Here is a 13,412-nt window from a genome sequence, read left to right as displayed (position 1 = left end):
ACCCCCCCCCCCCCCCCCCCCCCCCCCCCCAAAAAAAAAAAACCACCCAAAAAAAAAAAAAAAAAAAGTTGGATTTATTGGAGAACTTCAATTACAGTCTAGCCGGAGTATAATAAATAGTTTCACGCTGCCCAAGCTCTTTTAGTCTCTCATAACTCTAGTAAACCTATTCTTAGAGAAATATCTCCGGTGGCAAATATCACCTTATTCCCCGAGGACACAACTAGAAAGATATTCTTTATCCAGAATGAATTTTGTTCAGATGTTCCTACCTTATACTTACCAAAAGGCAGATGACAAAAATTGGAGTAGGTCTTAATAGTGGATATTGGTTGCTAAAACGTCCGAATGCTTATGCTATAGTTTGATTTGGCAGTATATTCTATCGTGCACAGTTAGACACATATGGCTTTGCACCTGTTTCCTTATGATCACAGAAACATATGTGTCATCTGTAGAATTCTAACCTTGTTATCTTCTCCTTCTTCAACATTATATACCATCCTTTTTGGGCTGAGCTTTATTCCACATTGTTACATTTATAATTTTATATATAATTGTATGCTACTTGAGCTTTGAATGTAATAATTTTCAGGTCTTCCACCATCTCCTCCTTCGAAGATTTCCAGCTCTGCTACAATTGATGATCAAAAGAATTCTGGTAGCACCGATGATGGAGGTCCAATAAAACCTTTAGGGGTAGATGTACCAAGGACAAGAAAGGATGGGACTGGCAAAACTATGGTCATTGTAATTGTTCTATCGGCAGTCACAGCTTTTGTAGTTTGCATGGGTTGTATTTGGCTATTGTTGTTGAAATGTGGATGTTGCAGTTGTCTAAATAAAAAAGGTCCACAAGGTTTAATGTATTTGGAGGGAAAATCATCAGGTAAATTATCTTATGACTTTCTAACTTTTTATCCCTTGAGCACCTGATACATGTATCAGATTAAACCAAAATTAACACTGCCTGTTTTAGTTGCTAACAATCTAGTTGCTTTAGATCTCTCAATAGATTTAGCAATGACCCTAAATTTACTTGGGTCTTGGAATAAGGCCTACTTTTTGTTGTACACCAGATATGATCCCGACCTTTTTCAAATTCATTTCTCAATTTGTTGAAATTGTATTGATACAACCGAGGAATTTGAACTGCAGGCATAGGTAAATCTTCGACATTTAGAAGCAAGCGTAGCTCCGGATCAATGTCACTCAGTTCTAGCTTTCTGGCGTGTACTACAACTGCTAAAGTTTTCTGTATTGATGAGATAGAGAGAGCGACCGATAACTTTAATGCTTCAAGAATCCTCGGGGAAGGTGGTTTTGGACTTGTATATGGTGGCACTCTTGATGATGGAAGAAAGGTGGCGGTGAAGGTTCTCAAGAGAGATGATCACCAGGGCAGCCGTGAATTTTTAGCTGAAGTCGAGATGCTTAGCCGGTTGCATCACAGAAACTTGGTCAAATTATTAGGTATCTGTGCGGAGGACAATTGCAGATCTCTTATCTACGAGCTTGTTCCTAATGGAAGTGTCGAATCCCATTTGCATGGTTGGTACACATTAGTTTGATTCTTGCATAGTAATACACTTCTAGCATGTTTGGTAGATAGTACTGGAATGTGATTGGACATTACCATGAACAAGATTTTAGATTATTCTTCTTATTTAATATTGTTCAGTCCTGTGTACCAAACATGCACTTATAGTTTGTGTGCCAATCCGTAAATATGGATTTTTACTTGTGTCATTTTGGTCCTGCTGCTTTTCTTTCGTGCTAACAGGAGTCGATAAGGAGGTTTCTCCTCTTGATTGGCGTTCTAGGGTGAAGATTGCCTTGGGTGCAGCCAGGGGTTTGACCTATTTGCACGAGGACTCGAGCCCTCGTGTAATACACAGAGACTTCAAGTCGAGTAACATATTGTTAGAACACGACTTTACACCTAAAGTTTCAGATTTTGGGTTGGCTAGGACGGCAATGGAAGAGGGAAACAAACATGTCTCAACCCATGTCATGGGAACCTTCGGGTATGCAGTTTTACACTATTCTAAATTGAATTTGCGCCATTTTATTTTATATGCTAGAAGATGGTTTCTCCATTTATTCTGATTCTTGGTTGAAAATTTACTTCTCACAGTTACTTAGCTCCAGAATACGCGATGACTGGCCATCTACTGGTTAAAAGTGACGTATACAGCTATGGCGTGGTTCTCCTTGAGCTCCTAACTGGACGAAAGCCTGTGGATTTGTCACAGCCACCGGGCCAAGAAAATCTTGTTGCTTGGGCTCGTCCACTCCTTGGTACCAAAGAAGGTTTGGAAATGATCATCGATCAAGCTTTAAAATCGAATGTTCCCTCAGACAGCATTGCCAAATTTGCAGCAATTGCATCGATGTGTGTGCAACCAGAAGTATCTCATCGTCCTTTTATGGGTGAAGTTGTTCAAGCATTGAAGCTCGTGTGCAGTGAGTTTGATGAAACACAAGAGCCCGTGACAAGAAGTTGCAGCCAAGAGGATTTCTCTATTGATATAGAAAGTAAGCACAGTAGAATATCAATTGAGCGGGCCGAAGATTTAGAGACTAGTTATCCGTTCCCTGCAGTGGATTCAATTTTCGATACAAAGATAGCATTATCAGCAGTAGATTTAAAAGGTGTATCAGGCGGACGTGAAGGGCATGAATCCGAGTCTTTTAGGAGGCAATTTAATTCAGTTCCTTTGAAGATGGGTCGAAAAATGCGCTTCTGGCAACGACTAAGAGGACTGTCTCGAGGCAGCATGAGCGAGCGCGAATTCTCTTCAATACAGTAATTTCAATGCTCGAAGTCTTGTTGTCCATTCAGAATATAATTCTCTTGTGAACAGTATGAAATCTAATTTATACGCTAGAGCTATATATTTTTTGCCATATGTGGAGTAGTTATAGATGCAGCTTTGATCTCCTAACTGGCAACATAAACTTCTTGTAACTATAATTGGCTTAAGACATCATGGTACTGATGTTTAAATTCTGTTAGTGTCGGTTCCATCTCATACTTTGTGTTTGTGTAGATGTTAATAGAGTGAATACTCTCATCAAGCGCAAATGAAATTTGAGCCAAAAAGACGCAGAATGGATGAATGGGGATGAAATTATAGATATGGATATATTTGGTACACAACATTAGATGACCAATGCTACATGTACAGGGAAAAATGCACGGGTGAGTTAACAGAATGCCACGTAATAATATTTCATTGGATTTTGGACAAAAAAATAGTTAAAACAGCCATACATTTCCTCCGTACAAGTATCATTTTTGACATTAGATAGTTTCTCGATTATTTTCTTGTCACGCTGTCGATCTGGTGAAATGTTTTGATCTCAAAATCTTCTACAACACATATACCATCCATGCATCGTCGTAAATCGTCTGAATGGCTTGAGATTTTAGTGTTATCATCAATATTTATGTTGAAAAGGCTAAGTAGGCCTTTTGACAGGGACTGGCAATCTTCTCTGGAAGAAACCTCCCATAAATGCTCCATGAGCATGTTTTTTCTTTCTTTTCCTGTAGGATTGCGTGGCTTCATATGTTCTTTGCTTTGGAGGAACGGTAGACAGCTGCACTATCTATTCACGCAACAAATATTGTTATATCAACCAGAATATTATTCAGAAAACGAGCAAATTACACATTTATAGTGGTTCACTGATTACACCGTTGCAGGTTTTCAGAATAATGAAGAAGTTTGCTGTTTCACGTTTGATAGAAATTAACCCTCCGAGTAGATTTATCTCGACCAACTTGTTTAGCTATGCAAGTTTCTTGACAAACATATGCATTAGTACCAGATTGCCCATTTTCCATTCAAATAAGAAAATATTTCTCATTAAATTACAAAAAGGTTCTCCAATTCCAAATATAGACTCGCATTTTGCTTCTCATCATGCAAAATTGAATGCAAACCAGAAAATAAATAATAGAGGCCAAGATAAAGGCCTCTTCTATTGCCGCAATCAATAAATGCAATCATCTAAACAGAGGACATATGTATATAAAAAAAAAAAAAAGATACAAAAATATATATTGTAGTGGGGCAATTTTCGTGAATCACCATGGCCCCAACATACACGATGACACCTACAAAAAAAGTAACGTGTCTACTGTTTGATCCTTGCAGCAAGAAGTTGAAGTTGAATCCGATGGACAGCCGCACAACATAGTCTTCAGAAATGAACTTAAAATTGGTATTGAACAGAAAGAAGATGCTCTGTCAAGAAAGGTTTACTGATGCCGGAGGATTGGAGGGTTCGGTTCCATTTTCAGGGGTCACCTCTGAAGAAGCACTTGATGAAATACCACTATAATTATTTGTACTGCTCTGGAAGCTCTGTGCTGTAAGGGGAGGGTTATGTTGAGGTTCGGTGTGTGCAGGTCTTTGGCCTTCCTCTGCTAGTTTTCTAAGAAGGTTCATAACAGTAGGAAGTAATTTGGTGGATATAGATAGAAGTCCAGGAAGCTGTAGGCATGCAGAAAAAGAGATCAGAATTCAAACAGCATAATTAATCTCTCAGAACGCATAAATAGGAATGTCCGTTGGTTCCAATCGATCACTCAAAAGGTTCTTTAATGACTTGGATTCCAACGAACATGAGATATAAAAGAAAGTCATCGATTTTAGTAGTAAAACTTACAGCTCCATTACGGAGTTCACCTGCAATATCTAATTGCACCCAAAGTGCTTTAACAAGCAGAAAAGCAACAAAAATAACACCCAAATATAAAGGATTTCTGCCAAAAGAGAACACTACATTAGCAAAATAAAAAAATAGGTACGACTGACCAACACTCCCCTCCCCTCCCAAAAAAGGAATTACCTCAAAAGTGTCATAAGTTCATTGAAACCTAAGACAACCAATGCAACGATTGCCCATGGAGGAGGTAACCAATTGTTATTTCGCCGGCTAGCCTCCTGAAAGTCGAGAAATAATAAAAAACAGAAATGATTAATTAGCAATTAATATATCTATAATAAACTCCCTCATAAAATATTAGAAAGATATGTAAGTATGAATACAAACGGAACAAAGAGTTGATGAAATAGGCTATGATATTCAGAAGCCTTATATGTGCAAGTCCATGCCTGAGCAGCAATGGCTTGAGTAACAGTGTACTCGGTCTCTGTTTTAAATTGCCTCCACAATGATTTACACTGGACTGGCGTTATCAAGGTCTTTGATACTGGAACCTGTGCACGAAGAAAATTCAAGAAAAAAATTATTAGGTGCATTTTGGATAAATTATGCAAGGAACGAGTGTCTATGGCCAAAAGTAACTAGTGAGCATGTACATAATACAAGGTTTCAAGTACTAGGTAGTGAGAAAAGAAGAGTCAAAGCATAAAAACAAAAAAAATGCACCGTAAACAATCAGGTTCAATTGTACAAGTAAAGAGTTTGACAAAAATGAAGTGGTTCATATATTCTTCCAATGAACTTTATGTAGTCTAGTGGATGAGACATCAAATTCACCACTAAACATCAGCTTATTAATGAACTAAATTTGAAATATGGTCATTGACTTCAAAAAGGAACTGATTCAGCAACTACAACGATTACCTCCTCCCAAGTGCTGGAGGCGAGAGGGTCCACTGAAGTTCCCTTATTTGTTGAAGCAGCAGCTTTGGGGTCAACAAGAGCGAGAGACAATGTATTCACAATAGTGTCAGCATCATCGTCCAGACGAATTGCAGACATGACAGACAGCAGCTTCAATGACTGATAAAAATTAAAATCAAAAGAATTACAGAGATATCCATAACAGTTATCCCAGAAGATATATTTATAGTGTGTGTCATACAGAAGAGTGAGCGGTTTACGTGATTGCTCTTATATCCTCCTTTCCAGTCCAGACCCGTGGCATTGAGTCAGAATCGTGGCTAAATAATGTTGAAAACCTGTGAATAATTGCCTGGTTATTCCCGTGTGCATATAGCAGAAAAAACAGAACATCAATCTTGCAAATATTGAATTTGTAATACAAATATATGACACATAGCAAGCACCTGTCCTTCACGCGAATCAAAACCCTCCCAGCCTCTTCTTTTGCTTTTGCTTCAATTAGTCCTCTTGCGTGATCCTTCAGTCTCAAAATCATTTTTTCCCTTGACTCTTCATACATTTCGAAACCAGAAAGTGCACTAGCAAACTCAGCAATAGCTGTTTCAGTTTCTCGATGGAGAAGTTTTCTTATTGCAGGCCATGTATTGTCGCTGGCTCCATCTAATAGAGCCTCAAAAGGTTCTAATAATGCCTTGTTCAATTTTGACTGCACATGGTAACAAAGAATAAAATAAAAATTTATCGAATCCATAATTACAACCAAAAAGCAGTATATGCCTAATCAGCGCTCTTTTTCTAATGCGAGTTCAATCGCATAACATTTAGTACATTAAAATAATCCATTGCAGTGACATATCATTTCACAAACTGAAGCTCACTCATTCTTCAATCAAAATGGCCAACTCCATATCTTTTACCCATGCCTAGGGCTAGACATGGTCTGGTTCCGAAATTTTTGGTTGTTTAGTAAGTGAAACCATTAAGGTCCAAATTTAATTATGGAACCGTTCGAATTCAGTTCCATTTGATTTGGTTCCCGAGTTTCGTACCATAACTAAATTTTTTTAATATTTATGAAGCTACAATAATTCAACTAATTTTTTTTGATAAGTAACCAGAGAATTTTATTCCTTAAAAGAGAATACAAGGGAGGTATACAATCACTTTAAACATGAAAGGAACAACATGAAATTAGGCAACCCTATGACAGGATTTTTAGCCACTGCATTAAATCAAGTATACAAAGTCAAGTAAAATAATTCTCTTATTTGCTCTGTTGTCTTTGTTTGGTCTTCGAAACATCGATCGTTCCGTTCTCTCCATACGCACCATACAATGCATCTCGGAATAAGATTCCAAAGAAGTTCGCTATCCTTATTGCGAAGTTTTCTCCTCCATGCCCACACCACGTCTTCTATACGCCTAGATGGCACCCAATCCATTGATTGAGAAGCCAGAAGGAGAAAGTTTGTAAGAGTTCTAAATTGGGCACCACGGCGCCGAACAAAAGGAGAAAGTCAGCAGGAAGCTGGGCACTACGGCGCCATGGCGCCCAGCATGAAAACAAGAAGCAAAATAGTTGGCGCCAGAACCCAATCACAACGCGACGCCAGACATGGCGCCGAACCTCGCAAAGCCAAAAAGCCCAAATTTTTGGATATTTCTCGACCTAAGATGTTCCCTAATCACCTGAAATTCGAAGATAACATAAAGACCAAGAGAAAAACCTAAGGGAGGTGTTCTTTTCTGGTATTCTCTCTGGGCAAAAAGGGTGCAAAAATTGAAGATCCATTCAAGAGGCAAGGAAAGGAAAATTGAATTGAATCAAGATTGACGAACAATTGGGGAAGAACAAGCAGCTTCAATTAGTTTTCCTAAACCCTTATTTACTATTTCTCATGTTCTTTATCTTGTATTTTGGCATGTCGATCGATTCAAGCATGAACTAAATTCTTAGATCTAGGGTTGATGTAACCTATTTGAGACATGATTTGATTTTAATATAGTTATTTCTTTCAGTTTTTTCATGATTTATTTGTGTTGTTTTGTGCTTAATGCTTTCAATTGTCTGATCACCAATTGAATGAATCGATGTCTTAAATTTAATGCTCGAGAGAGGGAAATAAAAAACTTGCCACGCGTTTTATATAACGTGATTTAACCGCAAGTATATGGTGTCAAGTTTTGTAATATAATGAAGAATTTAAAAGTGTCGAGCCCACAGGATTGATATTCAAATTCCACTGAGTATTATAATTGTTTCGATTTTCATTTTATTTAGACAAATCTAATGTTTGAATGATGTTTTTATGTTAATCTAATTTAAATGGAATAAAGAATGCAAGTAAAGTAAGACAATTTCTAAAAATCAAATCAAACTATGGAGATCTAGGGATTGATTTCACCATATTATCAATATGCTCTCAATCTCTATAGCCATTTCCATTAAAAATTTCCCAATTTATAGGCAAGAATCCTAATTTAATTCTGTTCCCTCTCTCGAGTGCCAATAGAATCTATCGTTATATTTTAACCCCAATATCTCTATTCCGAATTAAATATATAAAGATTGTTAAAGCTCTTGGTTCTTGTTTAAACCCCTCAAAGATTTGCATTTTCTCTCGAAACCTACAAATCTAGGTTATGTTGTTCCAGATCATGTCTAAATTTCCCTCTCTCAAGCATTAAATTTAAGACATCGATTCATTCAATTGGTGATCAGACAATTGAAAGCATTAAGCACAAAACAACACAAATAAATCATGGAAAAACTGAAAGAAATAATTATATTAAAATCAAATCATGTCTCAAATAGGTTACATCAATCCTAGATCTAAGAATTTAGTTCATGCTTGAATCGATCGACATGCCAAAATACAAGATAAAGAACATGAGAAATAGTAAATAAGGGTTTAGAAAAACTGACTGAAGCCGCTTGTTCTTCCCCAATTGTTCGTCAATCTTGATGCAATTCAATTTTCCTTTCCTTGCCTCTTGAATGGATCTTCAATTTTTGCACCCGTTTTGCCCAGAGAGAATACCATAAAAGAACGCCTCCCTTAGGTTTTTCTCTTGGTCTTTATGTTATCTTCGAATTTTAGGTGATTAGGGAACATTTTGGGCCGAGAAATATCCAAAAATTTGGGCTTTTTGACTTTGCGAGGTTCGGCGCCACGTTGTGATTGGGTTCTAGCGTCGTCGCGCCCAAGTCTGGCGCCGTGCTGTTCTGCTTCTTGTTTTCACGCTGGGCCCCGTGGCGCCCAGCTTCCTGCTGACTTTCTCCTTTTGTTGGGCGCCGTGGCACCTAACAAGCTGCTTCTTGCTTGAATCATTCACCTTCTAAGCTTCTTTTCCATTCCATTGCAATCTTCTTTTCTTATCTCTAATTTATGCCCCCATTTTATGACCACCATCAGGGGCGGACCCACATTGGGTCATGTGGGTTCAAATGACCCCTCAAAATTTTTGGTTTTTTTTTTCTTTTAAATAGTTGTTTTAATCTATTTTCGACCTACTTTAATACATACCAAATGAAGTCGAAACATTGCATTTTTAATATCATTTCGAAACGCTCATAGCCTAGTTTTTTGCTTCTTAATGGCATGCGAAATGATCAACCATATAAAAAGTTACGACTTATTAAAATAGATCGTTTCAAATTAATATTTCAAAAATTTCGATAATATGCTAATTTTTAAAATTTGTCAATGATCGTATACTATTCGAATCTACAAACCGCCTACATCATCTAAAATCTCGTTTTGAGAACTACATCGTAGTCATATCGAATGGATCAAATAGATATTGAAAATAGTTAAATATGCATCAAACGTACGTACTAAAAGAGACGTTTAACACGTCTTTTTTTTTTTAAATTAATTATTTTATTAACGTTTATTATTTTTGCACGATGAATTTTTCAATATAATTTACATCATTTTATTAAGAAATTTTACATGAAAAATGACATCAAAAATTCTAAAATCGTTGCGGATTAAATGCAATTTGAATTACTTTTAAATTATTTTTTCATTAAATTTAAATTTCATTTACTTCCTAAATTCAACGTGAATTTTATTTCAATTCATTTACTTCCTACAGTCAATTTGATTTACTTGCTATTAGCTCAACATTCATAAATAACATGGTAAACAAAACTATACATGTAACAAAATTTATTTAACAATATTGATAATGATATAATTATAAACATTTTAAAGATGTCAAATGTGTATTAACTTATTTTCATTAATATTATATTGTTTAAAAAATTACACATTAATTTTTGAGCCCACAACCTAAGAAGACTGGGTCCGCCCCTGACCACCATTTAGATTCATCACAAGCTCCCAATTATGGTGTTTTCTCGAATGTTGATTTAGCTGCAAGACAACACGAACACACACATCAAAACGTTCAAAAATGCTCAAGAGCAAGCTAAAACCCATGATTTAGAGGCGTATGTTTAATGAGTGAATTACACTCATCAAACTCCCCCAAACTTAGTTCTTTGCTTGTCCTCAAGCAAACACAACTAATAAACAATAATTACCAAACACAAACACAAATACTGCCAAAGAATTCAAATGCATAATTTAGTTGGACAACATGTTTTTACTGCTCAACATTGAAATGTGAGATCGAGTTTATGAACTATTTCAAAGTTATTTTGCAAAAGGTAGCTCCTTACCCACCCATTACAGATTATATGCGTGTGTGTGAAGAATCGAATATAACACCAGACATTCGTATGTTGATTCAACTCTCACCTTCAGAAGTCAATTATCTCTTTTCTCCGCTCGTGGGATTCACACACCCCCAAACTTATTTTCTCCTCTTCTCTTCTCAAGGTGTATCTTAAAGTTGATTTTCAATACTAATTTCTTACACCTCTAAAGTTTGGTTGGAATTTACTAATTATAGTTCGACATATCGGTAAGTGTGGATTCTCCTATTTTTGACTGCTTCAACCTCCAAGAATCAACCAAGTTACTAACCATTTGTCAAAAGCCTACTCCTCTAAAATAGGTGTTCGAGACTTAATCAAGCTTAAAAATGATTTTTTTTAACTACTCATTGTGTGGTTGTCCCTCCCTTAAACTTTCTAGATGACCCATATAGCGAGCTTTAGGCCGATGACTCCCAAGCCAGATGATTTTAGAGCGTCAGGTTTTAAACCCTTACAGGCTTAATCACTCAAGTTATAAAGGCTACGAAGAGATGCTTCACAATGAGCTTTTTAAGATGGTCTTCATTGGGATTTATTTATTTTTATTTGTTGTTGATTAGTGCAATGCCCCTTATTAAACACCTATTCTCGAAAATTGGCCCTTAACTAAAAGTGTTTACTCAATTCTCATCCCATTGGTCTCAGACAGTCCATACAGAATTTGACACACACGGAATTCACACCCACGTCCATGCTTTCCTTCAACAATTTGCCCATCCAAACTATCCTAAGGTAGGTTAAAAGATGTGAATATTATTATACAAGTGGCTGTTTGGATTCAATTTCTAGGGTCATTACTTCAGCCTAAATCTAATTATGAATCAACTCATTCTTGTTCGTCGCTATATTCAATTCACGTGCATAAATGTTACAATAATCTGCAAGGGTAAATAACACTTTATTTCAAGCAACTGCCTCATCCATAATCCACAACTGATCCACATTCCAAATATATTCATCATTGCTAACAATGTTATCCAACTCACACAAGCATGCGAAATAAAATAATGCAAATTTTTTTTTTTTTTTCACACAAAGTAAATTAACATGCACAACATACTTGGAACAATAATGCAACACAACAAAAGCAGTAAAGAAAATACTCGACACAACAAACAACTAAGTGAAAGTAAGACCCCCCTAAACTTAAATAACACATTGCCCTCAATGTGAAATTGAAAGAAACGGAAGAGAAATACCTGGGGGAAGACATCAACTGTCTTCATCGCCATCAGGTGGAGCGGGAGGGTGTGAATGAGGTGGAAGGAAGGTGAGCTCGGGGTGTGCAGATGCCATGACCGCCATGCAAGCTTTCTGATAATGAAACTGGTCAAAGATGGTGGATTGTAGATAATTCATTTGTACTTGCATGCCATTCTGCCATCAGGTCATGCGCAAATCTATGGCTTCAAGATGTCCCCGTACCATCAGAAGGTTGTGGAGTCGGTGGTGTAGGAGGTAATGGACAAGATGACTGAGAAGAGCCAGACACGTCCCGATGTCCCACATGCCTATCACGGAGTTCCCGTGTAAGTGGTTGTTTCGGGTGTAACACTTCATCAGTTTCTCGTACGGGAACACTCCCGTATATGCAAAGGTCATGGATCAAGGAGGGGTGACCCAAACTGCCTGTAGCTGGCCCGGCTAGGATGCGAAAAAATGCTGTTTTGAATGACTTTGTCAACATCAATAGAATTCCCCTTCTGAATAACAAAATTCAATAAGGCCCGTTCCTTGGTGACCTCGCTGGTGTTGCTACTGGGGATCGTTTTGATGATATGAAGTAGTGCCAAATTTTACAGTTAGGTATCAGACCAGAGGAAGAGAAGTGAGTTACATCACTCGCTGATCTTTTCCATTCAGTACCGAGGCGAGCTATAGTGCGAATTATCTCATCAGGATCGACCCCCTCATCGCGTAGTCAGGAATAGTCGTCACTGGGTATATCTCGCGTGTGGTAGAACTTGTTAATTGAAGCACTGTCAAACTTGATCCAAAAACCCCGAACAAAAACTTTGAAGTTCTCGTGTTCATTGGCATTGGTATAAAATTCTTTCACCAAAGGAATGGATGCAGCTGTAGGTTGCTTGGTAAACTTCTCCCATCCCAAACTATGTATTTTATCTGGTAAAAAATTTTCAAGGCCCCTCTCAGGAATGCAATTCCGATGTATCACACTTTGTTTATAGCGTTCCTCTGCTTCGGGACTAATGAATCATCTTCGATCAAACGCTGTAGTAGATGAAGAGGCAGTGACCTTGGATTTTTTTTTAGGCGGCATGGTGTAAGTGTTCTTCCCAATATCACGTGAAGTTAACTGACCACCTAAACCAATTCAATGAATTTGTCTTAGTAAATGAAGTATGTCCAAAGTAGGCACGAAAATCTTAATGAAACAATATTCGAACATATGGTAGGCGGCTAGAATAATCAAGTACAAAGCCTAATGCAAACCATTAAAAATATCCCAAGAAAAGCGCAAAAAAGTCTTTGGGAAAATTTATCAAATACTTTGTGAACAAGACAATAAATCAATAATCAGGAAAATCCAATCCCATAGAAATTTGCAAAGTCTTCTAATATGAATCCCAAAATTGGCAAAGAGCTTCAAAGAGGCAGAAGAACACACACATTGTAGGCATATAACAAAACAATTTCGAAGATAAAAACAAAAACCCACACAATCTTTACCAAAGCACAATCCAACAAAGAAAAATGAGAATGTGACGTAGCCCCAAAACAAGATTACTACTAGAAGTTCAAATTAAGCCAAAGGATGTAAAATTGCATTTTAAAAGAACATACCTTCTTTGAAGTACTAGTCAATAACCCTTCAATTCTAATGAAAGTAGTTGATATGGCTTGTGATAGATGTGAATGTGTGTAAAGGTGGGGTAGTATGAGAGAATTAGGTGTGTGCAAGTGTGGGGAGGGGGAGGGAGAGGGAGAGACTTGAGAGAGGAAAAGAATAAAAGGTTTTGGGGGTAGGGAGACAACAGAGAAAGAGGGATCGTGTTTTTTTTTAAAAACCAAGGGTTGGCTGCACCACGGCGCCAGACTCGCTATTAATATATAC

General features: G+C 37.2%; 1 protein-coding gene and 1 pseudogene across 2 annotated transcripts in view; one reads left to right on the top strand and one right to left on the bottom strand.

Annotated features, from left to right (window-relative positions):
• LOC111367630 (receptor-like serine/threonine-protein kinase ALE2) overlaps positions 1–3,035 on the top strand; it is a 6,407-nt gene extending 3,372 nt beyond the window's left edge. For both annotated transcript variants that reach the window (XM_022988611.1, XM_022988618.1), the window contains 4 exons: positions 596–889; positions 1,159–1,551; positions 1,784–2,027; positions 2,138–3,035. In XM_022988611.1, the coding sequence (XP_022844379.1) occupies positions 596–889; positions 1,159–1,551; positions 1,784–2,027; positions 2,138–2,813 (1,607 nt within the window). In that variant the 3' untranslated portion in view covers positions 2,814–3,035. The remainder of the gene's footprint in view (positions 1–595; positions 890–1,158; positions 1,552–1,783; positions 2,028–2,137) is intronic.
• An 810-nt stretch (positions 3,036–3,845) lies between these two features.
• The window catches only part of LOC111374229, a 17,005-nt pseudogene continuing 7,438 nt past the window's right edge, over positions 3,846–13,412 (bottom strand).

The sequence above is a fragment of the Olea europaea genome, chromosome 2, assembly GCF_002742605.1.
Source record: "Olea europaea var. sylvestris chromosome 2, O_europaea_v1, whole genome shotgun sequence".
In the NCBI taxonomy this organism is placed as follows: Eukaryota; Viridiplantae; Streptophyta; class Magnoliopsida; order Lamiales; family Oleaceae; genus Olea; species Olea europaea.
The sequence above is the reverse complement of the archived record's forward strand: the minus strand, read 5'-3'. Positions and strand labels throughout refer to the sequence as shown.